General features: G+C 33.4%; 1 protein-coding gene across 4 annotated transcripts; it reads right to left on the bottom strand.

Moving 5' to 3' along the window:
* Positions 1 to 37: 37 nt before the first annotated feature.
* On the bottom strand, positions 38 to 25,691 carry LOC106668920 (muskelin). Of its 4 annotated transcripts, none has more exons than XM_014398113.2 (16): positions 25,400 to 25,673; positions 15,686 to 15,764; positions 14,637 to 14,706; positions 14,017 to 14,159; positions 13,735 to 13,939; positions 11,866 to 12,055; positions 11,455 to 11,690; positions 11,159 to 11,272; positions 10,933 to 11,099; positions 10,665 to 10,863; positions 10,378 to 10,575; positions 6,739 to 6,812; positions 6,441 to 6,552; positions 3,425 to 3,564; positions 3,251 to 3,353; positions 38 to 757 (listed from the first exon to the last, which is right to left on the bottom strand). In XM_014398113.2, exons 2-16 carry the CDS (start codon positions 15,727 to 15,729, stop codon positions 596 to 598), a joined length of 2,157 nt encoding a protein of 718 aa, XP_014253599.1. In that variant the 5' UTR covers positions 15,730 to 15,764; positions 25,400 to 25,673; the 3' UTR covers positions 38 to 595. The 4 variants fall into 4 exon arrangements, with proteins under 4 accessions (XP_014253599.1, XP_014253600.1, XP_014253601.1 ...); XM_014398114.2 differs by lacking the exon at positions 15,686 to 15,764 and adding an exon at positions 14,770 to 14,911; XM_014398115.2 differs by lacking the exon at positions 25,400 to 25,673 and adding an exon at positions 14,770 to 14,911.
* Between the last annotated feature and the right edge of the window lie 1,858 nt (positions 25,692 to 27,549).

The raw sequence follows: 27,549 nt of genomic DNA, 5'->3' as shown, positions 1-27,549 counted from the left end.
TTAAATGACTGGATAAATAGGTGAGTAAAATTTAGTATTACTTTAAATTTGTTTATTGGTAATAATTATAATACTCACAGCCACAAATTATCTCTCATTAATTAAATTCTAAAATTGTAGTAATTACAGATGTAGTTTTGAACACAATTTGGGTTATTCCACATTAAGCTTTATAGTAAAAATGTATAATCAATTATTTAAGTCATAATTGTAACTGAATCTTCAACAAAGTATTCAGTTCTTTAAAGTTATTATTATTTAAATTGATAATAATAATTTAATGAAGTATTATTTCAATAGTAAATTAGTATATACAAACATACTTATATACAAAATCTCATATCTGGTTTCAAAATACACCCATAATATAGAAAAATTGAACTTAACATTGCAGGTTTTCACAAATTTGAAACAATAATTAATTACTAACATTTATTCCTGTTGCTATTATATTTACAAAAGACACAAACGTAGAACACAATAAAAATGATTATAATTATGATTGACATTGATAACTCATATTCTACGATAAATAAAATTTATATATATATATCAAAAAAAATAAAATGTGTTTTACTGTCCTTTCACAGATATTTTACATTACTAAGCCATCGCCTATATTCCTTCTTGGCTGAGCCATTTCTTCTGGGAAATAGCTTGATAATGTTTCAAATAGATTTATTCTTATTTCGTGAATGCAGTCATTTTCATTATCAAATTTGCAGTCATGGAAAACAGACTCAATCAATTTGGGGAGCTGAAATTTTAGAAAAAAATTATTATTTTTTAATAGAATAAAATATTCTTCATTATTAGAAAACAGTTATTAAACTCAGAGAATCGAGGGCCAAACGATACATTTGTGTCCAGCATGTAGAGAAAGGATGCTTCAATGTGTCCCACCTAATTGAAGGGTGCAATTCCTAGGCTCTATATAGAGAGCGTGTAGGAATGCCGACCGATATGAGAATCGTGCTGTTCTGGTCCCCTGTTTGGAGGAATATACTACCCCAATATACTAATAATATTGTACATTTATTAATGATATGATGATATAATCCTCTGTTAGATTAGTTATATAATAATACGTGAAAAGGGTGATGGAGGAATATCGAGACTCCACCACACTAACTGAGTGCACAGCATGTAAATAGGAAAGAATGTATTTAAGAGTGAGTGAGAGTGTGATTTAGCAACTGATGGTGTTGGGTGCTAAATGACCTATCTGTAGCACCTGCAGCCCAACCTTGGAGGATGGGCGGATAAGAACAAGGTCTGACCCTGGACTACCAACACCCGAGGTAGGTGATTTTCGCTGCCTACTGGTAATTTACACAAGCTGGAATTACCAATGAACTGTGAGAAGTGATAGGCTCAACTCTGTGTTTATGTACATGTATGTGTGGATTTGAGCTTATATTAAATCAGTAATTAATTAACAAGGTTTGCATTAAAGCAGAATCATTATTTACATTTAGGATAATTAATGGGGGAACATAAGGGAACATCAGAATTTTGTAGGCTTATTACCTGAAGTTTTTCCAGTGAAACTGGAATTAAATAAATACATAAAGGTGAAGTGTTTTGTAAGAAACTAAGTTATTGCCTAATGACCCTAGGAAAACACAAGGTTACCATGGATTCCAGGACATGAAAATCTACAAAGACATGAATGAAAATGAAGGGGAAGTCCTCTTATCCATGGGACTGGAACCATAACTCGGTGTAGAAGAAAATTATAGACCTCCATACCAGTCCTCTTTAACTTTTTCAGTACTGATTTTTGGATGCTAAAACAGTTCTGCCAATAGTATCAAGCTTTCATTTTAAATTGCTCTTACTCCTTTTATGTTGCATTGATTCCGTTCAAAATTTGACCATACATTCCTTGAATATTATATTTTACAACAGAAATATGTAAACATTAAGCCTAGTACACACTGGGACCTTTGAGTCGATTCAGAATCTATGCTGATTAGATGCAATGTTCAGACTCAGCCCAGATTCAGTTCTAAGTGGATAATGATTGACCAAATGCTCTCTCAGGGATTTTGCTTGCCCTTTTTGTTTAATAAATAACAATCATAATTAAAAAAAAAAAATTAAAAACAGATGGTGGATAAGAAAAAAAGATTCATAGCCGAACCAAGAACACTTCATTGCCTTTTCATTCTTTGTGTTTACTTGAATTGGCCCTTCAAGGTGTGCAATTTATTTATTTCTTTAAATTTCTGCTAGATACTCCCAAGACGCACATGGGATTCTCCCTTGATGCAAGGAGTCGCCCCAGTGTGGACTAGGCTTTTAAGGAGATGGTGATGGATGGAGTTTACTAGTAAGCAGGGTTTATGCTCCCTACTCCCTAGGCACTGCAGCCTTCTGGCTTACTGTACCTTCTTAGTTCACTAGTTCAGTGCAATTGTCTCAATCCTTTTTCTCAGAAGCATTAGATCATTGACCGTCGCTGCTACAATTTCAATCCCTACATATTTTTTGTATACTAGATATATTTTTTTCTTTCCAAAAAGTAGATTGGGGATGAGGCCAGGAAGTCAGAAACAACATTTATTTTCTTGTCGAGCTTTCGGCAGAATATATCGCCTTCTGCCGGTACAACTTAAAACTTAAAACTGAGGCCACTTGGTAGACAAGAGGCGAAAAATTAAAAAAGACAACAGGTAGGTGGTTGAGAAGAGTAAAGGGTTAAAAAGGACAGGGGCGAGCGATAGACAAAAGTAGGACATTCCCAATGGGATGTAGATATTCACGGATGAATGGATTTCCTGAAAAAGGAATGCCGAAAAAGTTTGAGAGAGAGACCATATTGCAAACAGAATGGTGTGGGAAGTCTTCATTCACTACCGAGGTGTGTGCTACACATTGGATACAACCCCAATACATGCCGTGAGTGTCCAGCTGAGGCAAAAAAAAAAACATGAGGATGAGGTAACTCATCACTGGGCTTGGGGAGCATACACACCTGAATGAGATATCTCGCCACTAGTCCCAAAAAGGCTAACTACCATCTAAGGAAGATGGGCAAACCAGAGATAGAAAAATTTGGACTCTGTCAAGAGAAACAAGATACCTTGGTATATAATGTGTGAATGTGAGACACTAGCCCATATCGCAGAGAGTTTCACAATATACCTGTATAGGTCACAGTGTATTAAGTCGAAAAAAAGTCCCATTCCCCCTCCCAAAAAAGTAAATACATTTATATTTCCACATAGTATTAACAAGCACTAACCTTTTCTATTTCAACTTCGTTTTCTTGTTTTATCAAAACTGAGACTTCATTCTGAAGGAAAATTATTGCTTGAACTTTGTCTACATGTATTAACTCTTGAAATCTGTACAAGAAAAAGATTTAAAAATAAATAAAATTGTATAAAAATAGGTTAATATCATTATATGAATTTACTTTGTCTTTCTTATAATAAGTTTTAACTGAGCCAAAATTTCTTCATTTGTTGGACGGTTAAATGATAGTCTCCATAGATCATCAAGCCTTATTCTAGGCAGACGTAAAATTCCCGGATTACCACCAAACAAAAAATGTAGCTGAAAAAGAGGAAATTGTTTTCGTTTTATGAGATTGACCAATTGGCACATCAATATAAATTGATAATAAAATAACAAAAAATTAAGGAAAATTTAGAATCAACAATTCACAACAACAACGATTCATATCACACACAATATACTGTAAACACTATTAGAAACATTACATTATGTACTGTTCAACAGAAAATGATACTTCATACAAAAATAAACACAGTTTTGATAGAACAATTCTTAAAAAAAGAGGTTTCAATCCTTTGTCTGCACATGGGCAGTTGGACTACACCTTTATTTTAAAAAAAAATAAATAAAAAAAATCTAAGCTATAAGATAACTTTGATGTTTTGATATTATTTTAATATATATTGAGAATGTAAGAAATAGATCAATTATTAATAAGTATTGAACTGTGATGAAATGAAATGATAACAGTGGCTGGCTTCCTCCCTTATATCAACTTCTGTACTCCAAACAACCCAGTATGGGAAGACGCCAGGCTGCGCATGGTAGAGGAACTCACTGCACCTCCCACAACTGCAGATAGTGATGGGATACTTTCCAAATTACAGCATGAAAAGTGATACTAATGGGAAAATCCTCAGATTTCTCAAGAAAGAAAATGAAGACTTCCAAGTAGAGGCCTGGATGGTTGTACAAAGAAAAGAGGAGGACAAATTAGGAATCCTACCATGTCCATCGATCGTGGGTCAGCAGAGGCTATATAGAAAATGGACACGGTAAATTTCAGATTCAGTATGGCAAAACTGCATATCAAATCAAACAAGCAATACATTCAAGAAATGGACAAGCCTGCCTGCTCCTTTGAAGGGGTTGTAAAACAACCAGAGGAAGAAAGAACTACACCAAGTACATCAGGGGTGCAGAAAAAGGAGGCAATTCCAAAATTAAAAACCAGTACCTCAAAGGGGATAACATTCGAAAGAAGAAAAGAAGGATGATGGACAAAACAAGAAGGGAAGAAGAAGGAAATATAGACCTTCCCTTACCACAACAATCGCTTCTCGGCCTTTTGGCTAAGATCAAAGTGTACCACAACAAGATGTGGTAAAACTGGCCATCCCCACCTCCCCAAACAAGAACTTAGGGGGAAAATAATTGGGGGCGGAGGACAGAAATAAAATCCACAGCATTTGGAGGGCATCCAAGGCCATCTTGCACCATGCAAAGGCCGCGAGTGACGTCTTGCCCTGATCAAGGAACCATGGGTAAGTGAGGGCATGATAAAAGGGATACTATTAAATGCAGGTAAATTTGTTTACTGTAGGGATCATGATAAACCTAGAGCCAAATGTGAAGTTTTTATCTGTTTCAGATTATGCCACCAGGGACTTGGTTGGAGGGCAAATAGAAGGTCCATCCTGCTTTGGAATGGGTAAAATTATATGAGCATCAGCCTATTTCCCAGGGAAGGATATAGAAACACCTCCAAAGCAGGTAAAAAAGCTTGCCAAGCACTACAAAAACAACAATCTACATAACTGCCACTTCATATTGCGGTGTGATGCAAATGCACACCATACCAGCTGGGGCAGCACCGGTGAGTCTCTATTTACTTATTGACATTAAGACGCCCTAGACTATGCAATAAAAATTGGGGAATAAACCCAAAAATGGTGTATTGGTTATACACAATGTTTTACAAAAAATTGATGAACAACACACTAGCGAAGTCCATGCAATACAACTCTGAGCACAGGAGGTAATAAAGAAAAATATGAAAAGTGCATATACATATATATATATTTATATGCCTGCAGGCATAAATCCACTAAATGCGTATCCTTTTAACTCCAAACTTGTCTGGGAGTGCCTAAACTGCCTAATGACTCTGGGAAAAGAAATTAAAATTATCTTAAAGTGCGTTAAGAATGGTAAAATCGTAATGGAAGGCATAGAAGGAAATGAACAGGCTGACCAACTAGCCAAAAAAGGAGCAACCCTCTCACCAGAACGACAGATAATTACTACATAGTGTTTGCGTAAGTTGGAACTGGAAAAACGGATTGAGAAAGAAAAATTCAAACACTGAACAAATAGTTCAGGTATAAGGCAAGCTAAGAAATTTATAAAGCTCTCAAAATGGAAGGCGAAGGAACTCCTCTCTCTCTCTCAGCAAGCAGAATTTGAGGAGAAATATAGGCCTCTATACTGGCCACTGCCCTCTTAACAAGAGATGTAATCTTAAGATGGATAAAGCTGAGACGACGACAAGTCGGCTCTATGAATGTAAATTGTTAGCCTGTTAACAGCACAGCCACTTTAGCGGGATATTTCTCATACCAAAAGAGATCCACAAGAGGCACCAAGGAATGCGCTGTTTTATAAAGAATAGCGCACTTTCTTATCTTTTATATATANTATAGGGGTTCCACAACAGACTTGTTTAGGTCACAGTGGAGGAAAGAGCTGTCTTCTGCCTCAACTCCTCCCCTAAACCCTTGGACAAAAAGATGTTTGTACGGTTGGTTTTGGTCAATTTGGTCTACATATCTTCACTGTTTTGGCCTGTTAAGACACATTGCCGGCTTCAGTGCTAGGCGCCGAATTGTTTGCACCCTCTGTCCAGTAAAGCCTTTCATGGCATTTGACAAAGGCTAACTTCACATAAATGGTAGTACTAACTCACCTGCTTATATCCCTGATGCAGCATAGAAGATGGCGAGAATATAAGACTTTGGTGTCAGACTGACCAAAATAATTGGAAATGGCTAAAATACAGATACCCCAAAAAGGAAATCTCACAACTACTAAATTGATGTTTTAACAAATAAGATGTTTATAATGATAAAAGAACAAAATAAACCTATCATAAAAACAATATTTAAAAAAATATTGGATAGACGAAAATAAAATACCTTGTTAACTGAATCATACACAAGTTGATGTGCGAACCTGGGACAAGGTTCAATATATTGTTCACGGTGCCAATAAGCTGTAGCTACTTTAAGGCTGGTATACAAGCAAGTCCTAAAAATATTTTAATTCTCATGTAATTCATTATTTACTTAAGAACACAGTTAAAGATTTTGTAAATTAAAGATTAATGACAAAGTATTTTTTCTATATGCCATTAATTAAATAGAGCATTATTTTTATACAAAATATTGTCATGTATACGAAGCATTTCTTCTAAATGCATTCTTTTTAACTTACCACTCATCTTTGTTAATTGAATACGACCAAAAAGTGTTTTGCAGACTATTGTCCAATCTCTCCTTACTGAAACCCTAATAAACACAAAAAATAATGTTGGAAAAATTGTCAAATTTAATAACTATGAATACTTTTTTAGTTTTAAATAAGTAAAAAACATTTGTCTAAATAATTCAGCAATTTTTGCATTAGAGTTTACTAAATTAAGAAATGACTGTACAACAACTGTGTTGAGAGAAGTGTATAATCATATGCTAACTTTCGGGTTATCTGAGAACTTGAAACGCCCCATGGGTGTGAAACATGAAGTTTGATTTTTTTCAACAAAATATGTGATAGGGCTCTTATCCTCACCAGTGGCGATTGTCACGCCCATCTTTAAGGAGAGCAGGGGCCACGAGTTACAGATCGATATCCCTGACAGCCTGCTTGAACAAACTCCTGCAGTTCATGATCCAAATGACCTGTGATCTTGAGATGAAATGGGTTTATAGCCAGAATTAGGCAGGATTATGGAAGCATCATTCTGCTGTTGATTATACATGCCTTCTTGAGTCATATTTAGAATAAATCTCTTTATAAAAAAAAGCGTGCTCTGGCCTTGTTCTTAGGCCTCGAGAAAAAAATGATACGACGCAGCTATGTATTACTATGGAATTGCTGGAACATTGGATTCAGAGGCAAATTACTTTGCTTCCTTAAGGCTTTCCAAGTCAGACTGAGGTCTGTGTTCTCCAGGGGCAGAGGCTGGAGTCTTTCAGGGGTCAGTGATGAGCACACTTTTTTCCATTGTAGTGAACATTATCACTGTCAGGGCCCCCAGACCAATTAGATAATTACTAAACATCAATACGTCTGCTTTTACATTTAGCAAGACGTATTTATTAATGTGAATGTGTAGTATGAAAGGGCTGAAGGCAGAACTTCGACCTTCAATTAGATCAGTTATATGTGTAAAGGGTAGAGGATTATTATCGATTACTCACACACCTTACTTGAGTAATAATATAGAAATAGCAAAGAATAATGAGTGAGAATATGAGTGTGACTAGGTTTGAATGGAAATGTGGACCAAACTTACACCCCATTTTATTTTCTACACAATCGGAAAAACATTGCATCATAGAAATGATGAATGATGGAGTGAGTGCAGTGTTCAATCCTTTTTTAAAAAAACATAGTTCATAATCACAGTCAGTTGTTTTCCAACGATCCGGATTTCGAGCCCTTAGCTCATCATCAGGTTGAAGGATTTCTACAACCACGTCTCTCGACATGAATTGCAAAAGTGAATCCACCGATACGCCCGCCAACGCGACATTCCAATGAGAAGCTGGTTTTTTAATGGTGCTCAATTTGAACGTGCGAAAAGTGGGAATTATAACACAAGTAAATATTATAATAGTAAATACTGTAAGAAATTAATTATAAATTAGTAATTAAAGAAAAAAGATAAAAAATTAGAATAATACCTTAATATTATTAAATTATTATAAAAATAATAACAATTAAAATAATTAATTTAATTATTTGGACATTTAATATTATTTATGCACATATTTAAAATGGGAGGTAGATCAAAATCTATTATATTAGGTCTATTATATTAAAAAAAATATTAACAGATATAATGTCGTTTTAAAAATGATATAATAGACCTCTTAAATATATGCCTTAAATATCTAATTATTGTAAATTTAATAATAAATTTTACGAAATGAAAGGTTACCAATGGGGTCTCCATTATCCCCACTTTGTGCTGAAATATTCATGAATAATTTCGGAAAAAAATCTTTTCAAATCAAAGAACAAATTAATTAAATCTGTTCATTTCTGGAAACGCTATGTAGACGATATTTTATGCATATGGTTGGGAACATTAGAGGGTCTCACAGAATTCCTCCAACTAATTAATTCTCTACACCGTAATATAAATTTTACATTGGAAATTAACAAAGATGGTTGTTTGAACTTTTTAGACCTAAAATTATCCATAATAAACAACCTAATAAAATAGACGTATATAGAAAACCCACAACTACAGACACTATCATACCCCAGCGGGTTCTTTCCACCCACGGTCCCAAAAGGCTGTTGGTTTCATTTGGCTCATAGACCATATGTTAAAACTCCCATTAACACCCGCTAACTATAAAAAACAATTAGAAACTATTAAAACCTTAGCAAATCAATGGATATCAAGAAATATTTATTGATAGGTTGCTAGAAAAAATAATAAAAAAGTTGACTATAAAAGAAGCAACAATAGGACTCAACCACTCCACCATAAATGAATCATTAGGTTTCTGTTGTTTGCCATATATTGGTGAATTATCAAAAAAAGTAGGTAAAATTTTTAAACAAAAAGTTTTAGAGTAGCTTTTAGAAGTACGGGTTCACTTAAAAACATCCTCTCAAAACCTAAAGACAAGGTAAACAACTTGGCAAAAAGCGGGGTTTACCAATTCAATAGTAACGATTGTGATATTAAATATATAGGACAAAGCGGTAGAGAAATAAAGACGAGAGTAAAAGAACACTTGCCTAAATCGAACAAATTTTCAGAATTTAAGGACCATCTAAAAGAAACAAAACATAATTTCAATTCAAATTTAAATACAACAGTGTTACATAGTTTCAACAAAGGGAGAGAACTAGATTGGTTTGAGAAATTTGAAATTAAAAAATGTAAAATTGAACATGGTGATAAATGCATTAATAATATAACAAATTTTGATCTACCTCCCATTTTAAATATGTACATAAATAATATTAAACGTCCAAATAATTAAATTAATTATTTTAATTGTTATTATTTTTATAATAATTTAATAATATTAAGGTATCATTCTAATTTTTTATCTTTTATATTTAATCACTAATTTATAATTAATTTCTTGCAGTATTTACTATTATAATATTTCCTTGTGTTATAATTCCCACTTTTTGCACGTTCAAATTGAGCGCCATTAAAAAACCAGCTTCTCATTGGAACGTCGCATTGGCGGGGGTATCGGCGGATTCACTTTTGCAATTCATGTCGAGAGACGTGGTTGTAGAAATCCTTCAACCTGATGATGAGCTAAGGGCTTGAAATCCAGATTGTTGCAAAACAACTTACTGTGAGTAGGAACTATTTTTTTTTTAAAAGGTTTAAACAGTGCACCATATGTAACCTAACTCGTCCTTAACACACCTAACACAATCTAACCTACTAACCTAAACCTTCCAACCAAGCACACTGCCCAGTAACATACAAATGGTCATGTGAAAAAAACATCTATGTTAAAACTGCATGTATTTGAGTCTAAAATGATCTTGTTGTTGATAGCTCCTGGAACTTAACTTCCTAAGCAGGAGGCTGGAAAAGAACGAGATGGCAAAACACCTTAGTAGGTGATTTTAGCAGTTCAATCGTGTATATATGTGATGTATATACATGTATACATATGCATACAGCAGAGTTGTGCTTATAAAAATCAATCAACAACTATCCCATCCCCCATGTATGTGTGTGTTACTTTTTTTAGCCTATAGAAATTTTAATTGTTAATTTTTAAATATTTGACAATTGTAAAATCACTCACTGCTTAGTATATGTATGTATTGATTATATAAAATTTCAATTTTAATAATTACCGTCAAAACATAAATTTCATTTAAATTAGGATCAATTGTAGCTCGCTGAGTAAAACCTGATGCAGGAAAATTATTACAGAACTTGTGGCAGCCATCACTGATATACTCAAATTTCTTTGTGACAATATTGTAGGAAAAGAAATCATTTAGATACGTTTTATTTCTATGTCCTGCAAAAATGTATAGTTTGTCTGTAACCTGAAAAGAAATAGAATAAGTGCAAGTTAGTTAAAAAAAATTACTACACAACTAACATATGCGATAAATTTTAATTGATATAAACTTGCCGGATGAAAAAGCATTGAATGACCAATTCTAGATTTAATCACAGGAATTGGAGAGGGATCTTGAGATGCAACATCTTTACATAAATGAGTCCAAACATTATTAGTAATATCATAGCAATACATCCCTGAGTACAGTACATTATCATTTCCTGTTTCAATCTTGGTTGAATTATTTCTATCGTGCACAGAAGATTCTTGTCTATAAAAGTAAACAAAATATTAATGTAGTTGAATAATTATAGTAATAAAACAATATTTTACTACTCACTCCATGTCTGATGTCAATATACGGCCACCAAAAATGTAAAGAAATCTCTTATGAATATCTATACACATTTGATGGTCATAAATCAACTGTGGACCACCTTCAGCCTGAGTATCACTACTTATCAAACGCCAACGATTCTTATCTATATGGTAAACATAAAAGTCAGCCTAAAATCAATTAAAACTCAGTCAACTTTGATTTATTGGGCAATAAAATGCATCAGTACCTTCAAATTCTCTGTGTTGCGACTCTGCAGATCCAGATACCTGCCTAAAACATATATTTCTCTTCTTTCATAATCCAAACACATTTTGTGACAAGATCTAGGGCCAGGGCCTCCCTAAAATTATTACCGATCGAAAAATTTTAAAAGAAAAGAGGCTTGAAAAGGAATTGTCTCTTCATACTTTTTATTTTTGTAAATGAAAGATATAACAGAGCATGTTGATAACTTATTTAGCACACAAATATTGTATAACAAAATACTGTCTATTCAAAAATGGAAATCTAACATTAACAAACCTCAACACGAGTATCGTACGATACCATGTTCCACTTTTTATTGGCAATATCAAAGATCCATAGATCATTAATATCCTGGTATCCATCCCATCCCCCATGTAAATATATGTGACCACTTTTAATATCGACACACATCTGATGCCCCCCTCGCATACCAGGTCTTGGTTTTGTCAATTCCATGTTGACCCACGAAGGATAAAATACAAGAGTTGATAAGTGATTGTTGAACAAACCATCTAAAAAATAAGAAAATAACGTTCACTTCCAAATTTCATACATAAGTAGCACTTGGATTAAGTGCTTATTAGCAAGAGAAATTAAATATAAAAAATAAACACAATGCCTATTGTTTTTAAAAATTTAAATAATTTTTTTCACACAAGAGTTTGTAGGAAAATGTGTTATACTCACTGTTCGAGGCTCGGGTGATAAAATCTTCTACTTCATCATACAACCCCTCATTCACTAAATGGAACAACATTTCAAGAGATGGATGTTCAATTTTCATTTTAGATTCTTGTTCCAAACACCGAAATGTTTCTTTGAAATTCATGCTTCGGAGATATTTCATACATAATTTAATGGATTGTTCATCAGTATACTGAGGGGAAAAGAATCAATTAGGCCGGAATTATCAACTATAATATTATTATGTTTACATCAAGCAATATTAGTAAAAATGAAATTAAATGCATCAGAATGTTTAGTGTGCGTGTACTCTTCTACTATTGCATTATTCATTGCCGAAACCAAAATAGTAAGATAAATACATTATTTATGAGTCGTAGTATTATTTATGCATTATCTGATAAGGTCAATAAAATATTTAATTTCATTTGCACAATTTCCATTGCTTCTATGAGAGAGAAGAGAGAAAAAATACTTTATGCTGGGATGAAGGTCCCCTAAGAACAACAAGTTTACAGAAATTTGAACAAATCTGGCGCTTGAATTAATAAAGGTTTGTCATTAACATATAGTGGAATAAGTTGAAATAAATCACCTAATACAAAACCAAGGTTGAATATCAATAAACCGTTTAGCTCCAACTGTTTCTAACCAAGACATCGGAAGTAAAGGCTTTATTGGTATTCAAACTTTGATAATAGAGTTCACCACAAAAGTACACTGAACATCGAAAAAATCATTACCTGATACAAAATATAAAAATGGAAATAATAGTAGCAATAATAAAAATTTAGAGAAAAATGATAATAAAATAATACTTTGTCTTGTGCGAACATAATATTGGGTTGTCCGGAAAATAATGCAGGATTTTGGTATTAAACAAAAAAAAAAGAAACTAGTTACTTTAAAGCAATGTTCTTTAATCAAAATAATTTCCCATACTCTCAATACATTTCTCCCAACGTNATACAAATGAGTAATCCTGTAAACGTAAACAGAATATTTTATATAGATTTTTTTTAATGAAAACTTAAAATCCTGCATTATTTTCCGGACAACCCAATAGAAAAAAAGCTTTTCTTATGAAGCAAAAGGACTGGAGGCGGCTTTGCGGATTGGCAAAGGGAGATAATTCCCAGAGATTTGTGGCTTGAGCTAGAAAGGACTGTTCAAATGTGGAGGTTTTATGAGAGGGAGATAAAAGTCATTGTTAAACGAGCGGGTGTGAGAGAGGATAGTATATTTGATTTGGAGTAGTTGAAAAATAGAGCGAGATCGATGAGAGTTTATGGATTGGTGAAGGAAGGAGCCTAGGAAATACTTCCTACAGAAGGAGGGATAAAGCCAGGATAAATCTGTACAGGTGCGAGACTCTGAACATATGGGGGGAGGGAGAAAATAAATATGACACTACAATTCATCAATCTTTTCAGACGCTTATTTGTTCCTCTGAAAGTCCCTCATAAGTAACAGAGCTGCAATCGAAGAGAGGAAATTTGAGGGAGGAGACAAGGAGTTTACAATAGTAAATAGTAAGAGGAGCCATGACCAGTGGAATTGAATGATAGATGCAATACAGCATCGGGTAATTTGGGAAATGTGTGGTTTCCAGAAAAGGCTTTGGTCAACGAGGTTTTCAACAGTGGAAAAGAAGGAAATGGGCTGGTTGTAGATAGTGAAAGGAGGGTTGAGGGAGGGAGGGATTTGAGGATGTGACTGGATCCTGTAACAATGGCTTTGAACTTCCTTGGAAGGACTGATAAATCTAGGAGTCTTCATAGAGAGTGTTTTGAGTATACAATAAAAAAATAAGAAAAAACTGTATGAGCTAAAAAAATAAAAGAAATAAGACAAGACTAATATATCCTGTACCTTTCTCACACAATCCATAGCATGTTTTACAATGTCCCATTGATCAACACCTGTCAATTCAAATGAACAAATTGAATAATAAAGGGTTGGAGATGTTCCCCAACACTGCAGAGGAATAATTTTTATATAACGACAGGCGAAAGGATTTCCTCCAAGGGCATGTTTTAACATGAAAGCCTCTTCCTTATCCTCGCTGTTCAACGAACTACAAAACAATACATTGTATATATAAAAATTGTAATCACATTCAGAACCAAAAACCAGAACAAAAGTAAGACATACCCTTCAACTAATTCTATCATATTACAGACTGTAAGGCCACCGTATATTTTAAACCGACGTAGGCTACAGAGGTGACTTTTTCCAGTTTTTCCAAATGTTATTGCTTTAATGATAGCATGTTTTGATAATTTCAATAGAATTTCCTTAAAACAGTAATATGAAAAAAGTTTTTAGTAAAAATAATGTTTAAGAATTGTATAATTTGGTGCAAGTGGTGAGTTCAGATAGTTAATTCGTTGTATAATAAATACAATATAACATTTAATTTAACTAATACAAAATATATGAATATAAAATTTATGTGAAACATCCTCTCTTTAGTTTTCCATATTTAGAGATTTATAGTTTAAAATGTACACTGAATATAACGAGTTATAAAATTTCCTTAAGACAGTAATATGGAAAAAGCTTTTGGAAAAAATAATGTCTAAGTATTGTATAAAATGGTGCAAGTGGTTTCAGATAGTTAATTCATTGCAGAATAAATTTGTTATAACATTTAATGGTTTAATAATATATGTATATTAAATTTATGTGTAACATCCTCTCTTTAGTTTTCCATATTTAGAGATTTATAGTTTAAAATGTACACTGAGTAGTAGATGTATATAAAAACTTACTTTAGGGGTAACGTTTGACTCCAATCTTGATCCCCACATCTGATTTGAGCTTGAGCCATTGGTGAAAGGGCTAAAAATCAACACTTCATTAATATTTGTTGTAATAACTAAAAATTAATTGCTTTCAACAAACCGATTTTTTTATATTTTTAATTTTTTTTTTTTTAATTTAAGAACATATATTAGAACGTTCGTGTTTCTTCAGTTAGAAATTGGAATTGACTTAAATGTTAAGGCTCATCAATGATGTAACATGTAAAAACAATAAAAACTGGCTAAAAAAAACCAAACAAACAAATTTTTCCAAAAATATAAAATGGTATACATATTTTTTTAAATGATGAAGACGGAATGCTACAATTATTGAAGAAAGGAGTGAGACTTCATTAAGATGTTAATGATTGTACATAAAACAGAAATAATAAGAGAAAAGTATGGGGCGTCGGTGGCTGCAACGGTTTGGGTGTTGATGTGGCGCTCATCACTGTAAGGTAAAGGTCCCGGGTTCGAATCCAGCGGCCCTGCATTCGAACCCGACATACTTACGAATGGGCTTTTTTTTCAAAAACACCGGCACCCCGAGGGTTGATATAACCTCTAATGTTGCAAACCCTCATTACAACAAGACAAAAGTCTTAACATTAAAAAGCAATACAGAAATTTTATTTTCCCTAATAAATTGAATTGAAATAGACTGCTCAATTTAAGGACAAGTACAAACTGTTTTCTTTTTGTACAGATTTTTAATTTTTTTTTTAACAAAAAGGACAGTATAAACATGAAACTGAAACTTAGAAAGTATACATGGACTAGGCTGAAAACACTATGTACAATCAATTATTCAGTTACCCTCCCCCAGAAAAGTGTTACATTTATTCTATTCGAGATCTATTTAGAACAATTGCAACATACACATAACATATGGGGCTTTGGAGAGGCAAAACCCAGCTTTTGTGAATAGGAAGAAAACTTTGTTACAAAAAGTCAGCTCTGTACACTTCTAGACATAAAAAAACTTTCCAAAATAGTTTGAAAAGCTTCTACCTCACCTTCCCAATAGTCCTGCACTTTGTACCTTCAGACTACCACACATTACGATTGGGTGGCATAATCTTAATTACAGTTAATCTGAAAAGCAAATAAATGGAATAAGGTAAATAAGATAATAAAAAAAGACTTTAATATCCATAGTTTTCCTAACCACCCTTTATAATGCAACTCTCCATACAACTCACTTTCCAAATTTTCTGTAGTTCACTCAATCCCTAAACCTAACAAACTACACCATCTTACGAATTCCGACTGCCCCATCAGTTTAGTGCCATTTCTTGGTAAAATCCTTTATAAACAAATACATTCCGTCCTCGGATCCTTTGGTATAATCCCCAACCATCAATTTGGATTAAGCATCACCATTCCAGTGTTTAACATTGTCATCACATTGTTGACATCATCACATGCTCCCTTGAGAAGAAAGCATGTTGCTCGAGAATTTTTTGCAATGTTGAACTGACTTTTGATGAAGTCGGCACCTGGGTTTGCTATGAAAACTCAAGGGCAAAATACTTATACACAACTCGATACTGAAACCAATATGGACATACGGCACAGACCGAGCCAGCCACCAATATGGGGCTCAACCAAACCTTGCAGTCTCGACAGAATCCTTACTGTACACTCATGAATCCTTAGATCAATCGTTTCTAATCGCACCATCCAGAATGACTTAAATGTTCCCTTTTGAAATGAAGTTGCAAAATCCAGCTCCAAAAAATTATACACTAACCTCCAATCTCACTCTAAGTTTTGCCATTTCATCCATATAGCACCTTTAGCAACTGAGGAAAATCTTTTGTGAGTACTTTTTGATAGGGGATGCTGTCACTCATACACTCAATAAAAATGCCTTAGAACACCTACTGGTTTGCCCAAAATATGAGCTCCAAATTTTTTATTACGTCATTGCATTTAAAACATTATTTTTGTAAATCTTAATATATTATTTAAAGGCTTTTGAACATTAAAAAATGAATTATTTGATTTAAAGTTTTTTTGTTTTCATAACTTTGAGTACTCTTATCAAGAGACAAAAAAAGTTTCTGAACACTTTTGTTTTCCAAAGTTCTCTGTCCTCAGCCTGAATCTTTGTTTACTTTGTGCAATATTATCTTAATAGCAATCATATTTTGCTTATTTAGTACGATATTAGCCTTCAATATGGAAATACTGCAGTCAACTTTGGATGTAAGGTTAGATATACAATGAATGGAAATCATTTTGTGAAATAGGAAATGTCCTTAATAAGCGATCTTTGACAATTCATTAATCATCACCTGGTATAATGAGTTTGGTAATGCTGAGAACAGACTATGTTTAAGTCAAATTAAACACCATCTAAAAGTGTGCCATTCTCAAAGAAGTGTTCCAACAACAAGTGCCCCCGAAATTGCAGGTATTCTGTATCGGGATTATAATTAGAGCCTGGATTAGTATGCAATTTTCAATGTTTTTGCTAACACGACCATGGTGATTCAGACATTTATCCAAATCATACCTCTGTGGTAGAATGGTTCAAATTTTATTGTGCATATTTTTGCATATTTGAAGGGCGTTGCAAATTTGAAATATTTTTTATTCTGCTTTCAATTAACTTGCCAGGAACTAAGATGAAAACAATCTGACACAATTGAATTCTCTTGAAATGATCCAAAACAATGATTTTCAAAATTTCTAGATGCAGTTTTTGGCCTTTCTTGAAAAATGACTTTTTCTGAAGTAAGCAGGTTGTGGAAAAGGGCCTCATTTGAAACACAAAATAATCAGCCTCAGTCCAGAAGTTGGAATTTAACTTTTTGTAAAACATCGAAAAAATTGTGATAAATTTAAAAAATACAAATACCTGTATATATGGATTAAATAACTGTTAAAGTCATACAATATATTTGTAATGTAATTGAACAATTTGCTGATTTAATGCATGTATCTATAAGGCTTAGGGATTTTTCCAAAATATCTAGAAATAGCCATAGTGTGCCCAATACATGAGGCAAAAACTAAAGACCAATTTCACTTTTGCCTACATTATCCAAAATTTTTGAAGCTGGGATTAAACACTGGGCTTGCTATTGTTGACTTCATAAAGTACATACTAAATAGTTTTGAAGAGGGAAACTATACTATATCTACTTTTTCAAACTTGAGCAAAGCATTTGATTGCATTGGCATAGGGTCACTTATTGGATCTGTCTTCAGTTGTAGGTGTTTATTGAGTTATTCAAACCCACAAGCGAAGACATACCCAATAAATGAACCTATGCTGGTTCAGCATGAGTTCACAGATTCACAGGCCATTATTACACATCATCAACACAAAAACAATGCTAGTTGCCTATTATGCGACTTGTGATAGTAAAATAAGGTACACTATTTTGACCTAGGATAGCTCATCACATATGAACAAGATGAAGAAGAAGAAAGGCAGTAACAATAATCAGTGGGCTGTCATACAGACAGGATTGCAAAGACAAATTTAGAGTACATTGTATTTTGACAGTTCCCTCGATTTATATACTAGAATGTATCAAGTATGTTTAACTTAATTGAGATAATTTGGCTAAAACCAAAGAGTTCTCTTTGTATAAGACAAGAAACTGTGATAAATTAAGTGTTTCTTATAATAGAATTGAAATGAGTAGATTTAGTATAAATTACCACTGTACATTATTTTTACAAAAAATAAGAAGTTTCAAAAAATTGAATTTTAATGCATTTATAAAATAAAGCTTAAAAAGTTTTGATATAACACATGTTCTATAGTATATTGGAATTTTTAAACTTTGAGTTTTAACTTTAAAAACATTTTTTGTAATGTAAATACCAAATAAAATTGGTAATGTAGAAATTTTATTACAAGGAAAGCTAAAAAAATATCCTTTACAAAATACCTACTTGTTTGAAATGGGGAAAATTAATATTTTAAATATAAACAATAAATTATTTTATGTTTAGTGGTCATAACTGACCATATTAATTATTCAGTTATACCCAAGGCCTTAGATAAAAATAATTAATTGAAGTAAACAAAAGTTGTTTGTACAGGGAATTGATGATCCAGGTATGTAAATTTAAGTTTCTACAAGTATGGTTCCATCACCTTTGTTGACATTGAAAAGTCTTTTTCAAGGTAGATATATTTTTTGACCGATAATAGCGGAAGTCTTACAGAAACTAATTTTGAAATGTGTCTTCAGATCATGAACTTAATTAGGCTTAATTATTTATTTTGTGCTTTCTAAGTTATATATATATTTTTTTTGTGGTTCAGAATTTTCTGTCCTTTTCCTTCAAAAGGAATATGACAAAAAATAAAATATAGGTCTAGGTTAAAAAAATTAATTATTGGTCAAGTGATGACTCTAACAGTCATGCTGCTTCTTATTTTTAGTGCAAATTATACATCTGAGGATTATTGCATATAAATTGGGGTTTTACTTATAATATTTCAGTTACACCCCAAACAGTAGGGGGGGGGGGAAACCCACATTCAAAACTACAATTAAAAAACAATGCAATCCCAGAAAGAAGTCCTACATAAGCAAGAAGAACAGGGAAAAACGCCTTATGTTTGCTAAAGAGAATTTAAGTAAGCCTGATGCATTTTTGGAGGCTGTTAGGAGTAAGCCAGGGGAACACTTGAAATTAAAAATACACTACCGACAGTTAAACATGGTGGCTGTGAGGTGCTCATTTGAGGCTGCATGAGCTATAGATTAGTTTGCAATTGACATATAATCGTTATGATCATGGACAAAATATGTCTACTTCGATGTTCTAAAACAATGTTTAATGGAAAGATGACCAAACACATGACTCGGAAAATTCAAGAATGGCTGCTATACAGGGTGATTCACTAATCATACAACAAAGTATGTCAGGCGCTTCTACACCTCAAATACTACAAACAAAGGAACTGTACGCTATGGTACTTATTTTAGAAGTATTTATAAACAATAAATATTTAGGGTTGAAAAGAGAACTCATTACACTTTGCTTCTTCATACATTACATTTTATTTTAAGATAATAAATTTCCTTCCTTGCTACAGTTTCCCTACTGATCTGCAAGATGGCAGCATCATTAAAAAAAAAGAAGAAGAAAAGTGCCTGAACATGCCGCCCACCTTGAAAATATTTAATAAATTGATTCAATACAAACAAATAAATTGTAAAACAGCCGTAGTATATAAATTTCAAAATATTAATTAGTATTCAACATAACTTGATAAATAAACAAGAATTATTAGACAAAAACTTGGATATCAATTTAACATAAAAGAAAACTTTAAACTTCTTTTTCTGGAGAATCTTCACTTTCTATTTGGGATGGCAAAGGACAAATTTTGTTTATTGGTTTCTTGATGTTTTATTGATGACTCCATTACAGGATTTTAGGGTAACCACCCTAATCAAACCATCAGTTCCTGGATGCATCTCACAGATTCTTGCTGAAGGCCATTTCAGTGGAGGCGTCCTTTTATACTTTAAAAGAACGAGTTCTCCAATTTGCAGATTATGGCTTCCTTTTAGCATCTAAGTACGTACTTGTAGGTTGGATAAGTATTCATGTATCCATCTTTTTCCAAAACGATTGGAATATTTGTTGCACCTTACACCATCTTGGGAGTGTTGACTGTTTAGCCTCTTGAAGATCCTCTTCATTTATAGATGTAAGGGGGTCTCTTATCAAGAAATGGCCAGGCGTGAAGGTGCAAGGTCATTGGTACTAGGACTAAGTGCAAGGATAGGTCGGGAGTTTAAGAGTGATTCTATTAATACAAGAAATGTCATTAGTTTCTCAAAAGTGGAAATTTTGTCTTCCACAACTCTTCTAAAGCGAAATTTACAAGATTTTACTGCTGCTTCCCAAAAACCACAAATTCTGGTGCTTGCATGGGGGGAATGAATTTCCAGGTAATATTTTCACCGGTTAAATAGTTCGCTACTTGTGGGTCTTGTCTTGCTCTGCAGATTGAATGATTCAATTCATGAGCTGCTCCTATGAAATTCGTGCCATTATCTGATATTATAATTTTGCCTTTTGTCTCCTCGCAAAAATTCTCTTTAAAGCAGCTAGGAAGCTTTGTGTTGATATATCATTAACGAGCTCCATATGAACAAATTTTAATGAGACAGATAAAAATAGCAACATAAGTCTTTTGTAGTTTTGTATTCTTAATGGTACCCGATTTAATTGTAAATGGGCTGCAGATATCCACTCCTGTATTGAGGAAAGGTCGACCAACCTTCAGGTGTTCATACGGTAAATTGCTCATTTTTTGATGGGTAACTTTAGGTTTGGCCTTGAAACAAGTGATACGGCATTGTAGGTTCTTCTTACAAGATCTCTTCCTCCCAATGGCCAAAATCTTAATCGCAAGGAAGACAAGAGTAATGAAGATTACGAATGAATATGCTCCCATCTTCTGATTAATAAAGTTACTTGATGGCCTTTAGGTAATAAGATAGGATGCTTCTGATTATCGGAGATGTGAGCCTTATCAATCGTCCACCTACCCTGATGACGTTATCCTTATCCAGAAAGGGGCTCAATGTCAGCAGTTTACTATTAGCATGAACGTCCCCATGAGAATGCAGATGGGAAATATTTTCAACAAAGTATTATGTTTGCACATATCTGATGAGTGCTCTCAAGTGTCTTTATAACCTCTTCCTGAATTAATTTGAGATTTTCTATATCATTGCAACCGTTACTTGATGTCCATGTAGAAATCTTGGAGGATTGATCTGACTGCAAGGGTTATTGATCTTCTTGTTCTCTAGCAGCTTGTTGTAGGCATCGCATAGCGAGAAACGAAGGTGGAGCAGTTCCATAGGTAAAAATATTTAACTGATACTCTATAAGTGGTTGATTAGGACATTTTCTCCAAAATATTCTATGCAAATTTTTATTCTCTTCTGAACTCTCAATCAGCCTGTACACTTTTGTGATATCAGCAGTTTTTACATATTTATAAGAGCTGAATCTAAGTATTATTAAAACTAAGTCCTGTTGAATTACAAGGCCGGCCATTAAAACATCATTAAGAGAAAGCCCACTTGTAGTCTTAGCAGAAGCATCGAAAACAACACGGTATTTTGTTGTTGAGCTGTGGATGTTATGGACGCAAAGATGGGGCATGTAATATGTAGGCACATCTGTTACATTAAGTGTTTTAATAACTTCCATGTGCTTTAGCTTTATACATTCTTCCATTAAGCTGCCACATTCTTCATTATATGCAGCCTTTAAATGTTTGTTTTTATCCAATTTTTTCTCAAGTAAGAAAAATCGTTTCATTGCCATTGCTTTACAATATCCCAACTGGTTAACCTTTAGTTGGCAATTTCACTACAAATCAACCATCTGAATCTCTCATTGTTGTTTCTTGAAACAGTTTCTCACAAGCCTTTTCTTCTGAAGTCAGATTCGGATGTAAAAACCCTTCTTCAATCTCCTAAAACTTGCATAACTCTTCTTCGATTTGACTACAGGCTGCTACAGATACATCTTGTGTTAATTCCTCTTTAGAATGTTTGCAAACCTCCAACGGTTGCGAGTTGTATTTTTGGCAAGTTCTTCCCCAAAGATAGTTGCTGACCCTTTAGAATACAGAAAAATTGTCAACTGGACCAAATTTATCAAAATTAGGGTCTGCAAGAAACAGATTAGAAATAATATCCCAATCGATGGTATTTATACTAATGTCTGGTATGGGTAAGGTAACCCTTGGAATTACCAAGAATTCTAGCTTAGTCTGAAATGGCTCAAATCGAGATTTTATAATGTAATCCTTTCTAAAAAAGATAGTTCCTACTCACAGTAACTTGTTTTGCAACGATCCGGATATAAAGAATCTACAGATATAAATTTTATGAGGTTTCCCACAATAAGCACATGTGCCTTTATACTGTAATTTATCTTAATCATGATTAGGTAAATGCAGATTTTTTTTATTTATTTCTATTTTGTTTGAAATCATCTTTTATTGTGGTACACTTATACTTGTAAATAGATTCTAAGTTTTCAATTGACTAAGGGTTGGAACTTCCTTTCCATTAATTACACTTTCCCAGTTTTGACGTGTTCCAGGATCTAATTTTCTGCCTAAAATCACAAATAAAAGTGGATCACAGTGGTCATTAGGGAACTTTAAAGCTTAAAACTTCTTAAATTGGCTAAAGTAACATCTACAATATTCTGCAACTTACTAGCTGAAGCCTTTTCCACCTTTTCACAGATAAGGATTGCTTTTATATGCATAAATACAATATGCCTTTTATGATAATAGCGTTCTTCAACCAACTCCCATGCCAAGTTATAATTATCATTTGTTTATTCCATACTTTTTAAAGCTGAAGCTGCATCATCCAGTAATGCTCTTTTTAAATACTTTTGAATAGGTGCTAAATCTGTTCTTCCATCTATCATAGATATCTTATACTTTCCATTGAAAGAGAGTAATAACATATCCCAAAGCCTAACTTCCATGATGTGTTACTTAACAATAGACTCTTTACTATCTGTACTACTAGTTACTATTAGTGTCCTAGCCCTGCTAACTAATCTACAAAATTCATTTTCAAAATCTTGTCTTTGAATTAATTCTGTTTCATTTTTAGGGTTAACTATTTCTATTTCCGTTTGTATAATACCAAATTCTGTCCACAGAGGCTCAATTTTTTCCAATTTTACTTTAATTAAATTTTTATCGTCCTTATTGAGATCAGGAGAATGCAAAAATGTCTTAAATCGTGTTAAATAAGTTTTATCTATACTTCTCTGAAAATGAAGTTTTTTAATATCAACTTCCTCAGTTATGCTATCTGGAATTATGAGGTAGTTTATGTAAGTAATTACTTCCCAATAAAGGATATAAAACCAGTGCTTATTAATTGGTATTTATAGTGATTGGGATTTGGGGTTAAGGATATGAAGGGAAAGTGCAGCAAATTAATGGCCACTTTCATTCATATGAATTTAGGAGACTCACCCTTTTCTCGGTGGTTTCTTTCACTATTTCTTCTAGGCAAATGAGAATCCGGCCTGGAGGACTATCACGTATGCTACAATACTTATTTTAGAAATATTACAATAAATATTTAGGGTTGAAAAGAGAACTCATTACATTTTGCTTCTTTTTACATTACATTTTATTTTAGGATAATAAATTTCCTTTCTTGCTACAGTTTCCCTACTGATCTGCAAGATGGCAGCATCATTTAAATTAAAAAAGAAAAAGAAAAAAAGATAAGTGTCTGAACAGGATGGTCTGATTCTCAATCCTTTTGCAGATATTCAACATTTCATGTTTTTTCAATTATCTTCAGTTTTTTCATAAATCTACTTGTAGCTCTTGAACCATTCAATTTTGGGGAAATCCAAACAAAGACATTGAAAAGAGTGTTAAATTTCCTTTAAGAATGCACCCTTATAGAACTCAATTTAATTTTTAATTTAAAAAAAACTTTCAACAACTGTTAAATTTAAAATTTATAAAAACTAAATGTTGCACTAAATCTCTAATGTAGTGTGGGAGCTGTGTTTTTAGTGGTGGTTAATAATTATTCAAGATTTTGAAGCCTAAGTCGTGTTCAATATTTACAGCCGAAACCATGGCAATTCGTGAATCCTTCTGGTATGCTTACTCTTTCACTGATAAGGATCCATCCCTAATCACCACCCACAATACATCCCCCACCCATGTTATTATATTCATTTGAATCTTATTAGTGAATGATTCATTAGATTATAGGGACTGTGTGACTGTTTTTGAACTTACAGTTAGTTTTCATTTAATTTACAGTTAATTTAAAATTATCTGAGGCTTTATAGTCTTATAGTTTTATTTATTTATTGTTATCTTTATTCTTATTTTTAATTTTCCTGTTTACTTATTTTACTGCTTTATTTATCTATTGGGTTATTTACTTATTTATATTACCTTAAGTAGGTTAGATATTTTAAGAAATTTATACAATCTATCTAAACAGGAGCTTTATCTCTCAATATATCTTTTAAATTTGAAAGATTGACAGAATCTCAATTTGTTTTAAGATGACCACATTCTGTTAAAACACAGTATTGTTACATGGCAAGCATTATAGAGTGTGTGTGGTTCTTTGACGATGAGGAAGCCATGTGTGTAACAAGTATGGCCTATCCTCAGTCTAGACAACACTACTCCTCGTCTGTTCTGTCGAGTGGAAGATTACTATCTATTGACAGAGTCTTTAATGTCTCTTAGTTCGTTGTCGGTGGTGTTTAAAATTGGTTTAGCCGACCAAAACACCTGCACTTGTGATAACACAATTGTAGCCAATACCGACCACATTTTTCTAACATATCCCTTCACTTCACGAGGAAGAAATTGTTCAAGGTGGTGGTGAAGCATGGCACCCATTAACTGGTTATGATCAATAGTATCGAAAGCAGTTTGAAAGTTGCTAAATGTATAATTGCAATAACGAGTAAACGACTTTTTTGGCCTATTTCAAGCCCGATATATTTGGAAAAATTGAAACAAGATGAGAATAAAGCCGATTAATGTTTACAAAAGTAAGTGAAAAGAAGCAAGAAACAGTTGAAGGTTGAAACTCATTGACAGGAGTGTTGACGAGAGGAAGGCTTCGCAAACACAGATCCAAGAGACTGTTACCGTCTCTAGAAAACCGTTCTCTAAGAAGTCTCTTGTCAAAAATACTTACGGAGGTTGCTGCGGTAAGTCATATATTTCGAAGCTTAGCGGGCTGTGATTTGCGGTATCCATATCTGCCTACATTTAAGAAATAAGTCGGATGTCGTCTCTGCGCGACTCTGAATAAAATAGGCTCAACAGACTGTTGAAAGTAAAAAAGAAAACTCCACCGGTGAAATTCGATTCCCCCGGAATTAAGGAGCCATCAAAGAGGGCCGGTCTGAGTCACATTTGAGTCGTGATAGAACTAGTTTGTTACTCTAAACTTCTAAAGTCTAACGTTTATCACGGTCGATATCGATAAGAGAAGGCGAAGAAATCGATTTCCTCGGTTTATTATCAAAGGCCTCTTGTCGAGGATCGACTGTGACGGTTTTGTTTGCCTAAGACTTTCCTAGATGAAGTTCAACTCTATTAAAGACATCAAGCATTATCACAAAATTCAATAAAGTGAAGATTTTAAGCTTCTTCAGCTTCCTCAATAAACGCATGCAGCTTCTTTAATTCCAAAATAATTCTGATAAATTAATTGGTCTCTCTGCAAGCCCTGATGGAATCTCTGTAAATTTCTTTTAAAAAAACTCTATTCATAAACTATTCATAAATCTTAATGATTTTCTTAACAGATCAATAAAACCTCTACTTATCCTCCAAGTCTTTTGAGTGGAGTGTGGGGTTTCCAAGAAGGTCTTGTCTTTCTAAGTACCAAACAGCAGACAGTAGTTGCAGGGAGAGGAACAGAATTGTAGTAGATTAGAGGAGAGGTGTTAGAGCTGTGAGGTGAATGTTAATTGGTGCAATTTGGCTTCGTTGCGTCTCATCCTTCAATGTTTCAAACTCAAAGTTTCTAAAGGCCACTGGGTCTGGGTTGCTAAAATGTTGTCCTCTAACTCGAATCCTATTGAAGGTACCTCCACCAACCGAGAACACCTTGAGCTTATCGAAGACTGGGGCAAAAAGTGGAGGACAAGGCTGAATGAAGAAAAATGTGCTCATTGTACGTTCACATAAAAAATGTCAAATATTTAGGACTATACGTAGACTGATGCGCAATCTGTACACACGACTTAAGATATATTTTTTCCGAACTCTTAGACAACTACGAAGACTTCTAGGACGAAACTCTGTCTTGACTGTTACAACTAAACTAACCATATGCGAGACTTTACTGCGACCACTTTGGATATATGGAGTGGAACTGTGGGGTTCTGCAAAACCATCCAACATCCAATGAACCTATAATTTGGTCGTTATTGACCGTTTTGGTCTATCTATTCTCCTTTGTTCGGTCTGTTAAACGCATTTCGCAATTCGTATCTGCACCCGCGGAGAAAGACACAGGAAGAATTGCTGTGAGTTCTTCCTTGATGTGCAGAGAGAAATGCATTCTGTCCATAGTGAATGAATTAGGTAGTTTCTGATCCAATCCTTGAATCTTATGTGATGAGTATTCAGATATCAGATCTATACAGGCCGGTGAACAATGTGAGTGGTTGTCACATTGCATATTTAAGTTGACTGTATTGATAGTTAATGACGAAAGAAAATCATTTGTTTATTAAATTTACAATTGACTGATTATTTGCAATAAAAATAATTTGAACCGTGAGTGAAATGGACAAATTTCAAATGAATATAAAAATGATGAATATAAACACAATTACACAAATGAAAAAATGAGACTGAGTTCACGACAAGTTTTCTATTTGAAGGATGCATGTTACATACTCGTTTGACCCTTATCTGTTACAACCCTTCACATTCCTCCCTTATCACACCTGCACTTGTTCGTGCTTTACTGATTCATCAGTCAGAAAATTGCGGATCAAGTTCATCGAGAACATCAAGATCATCGGACGACAACTCTCATGAAGATCTTCGTAATATTAAAACTGTAAGTTGCTTTCAAAACTTCAAAATTTATTTAACAATTTAGGAGTCGAAACTTAATACAAAAATATTAAAAATTAAAATAAAATAAATATCATAAGTATTTTAAATAAATTTTAAACGAATAATAATAATAATAATAAAATAAATAAACAAAAATGTCACTTAACGTCTTAAGAAAAGAATATTTAGATATGTTACCAGAATTTCATGGTGAAACAAGTCTATTGTACGATTTCGTACAAATTGCAGATAAATTAATAGAGAAAT

The sequence above is a fragment of the Cimex lectularius genome, unplaced genomic scaffold, assembly GCF_000648675.2.
Source record: "Cimex lectularius strain Harlan isolate CLEC.00 unplaced genomic scaffold, Clec_2.1 scaffold29, whole genome shotgun sequence".
NCBI lineage: Eukaryota > Metazoa > Arthropoda > Insecta > Hemiptera > Cimicidae > Cimex > Cimex lectularius.
This window is presented reverse-complemented; position numbering and strand designations above follow the sequence as displayed.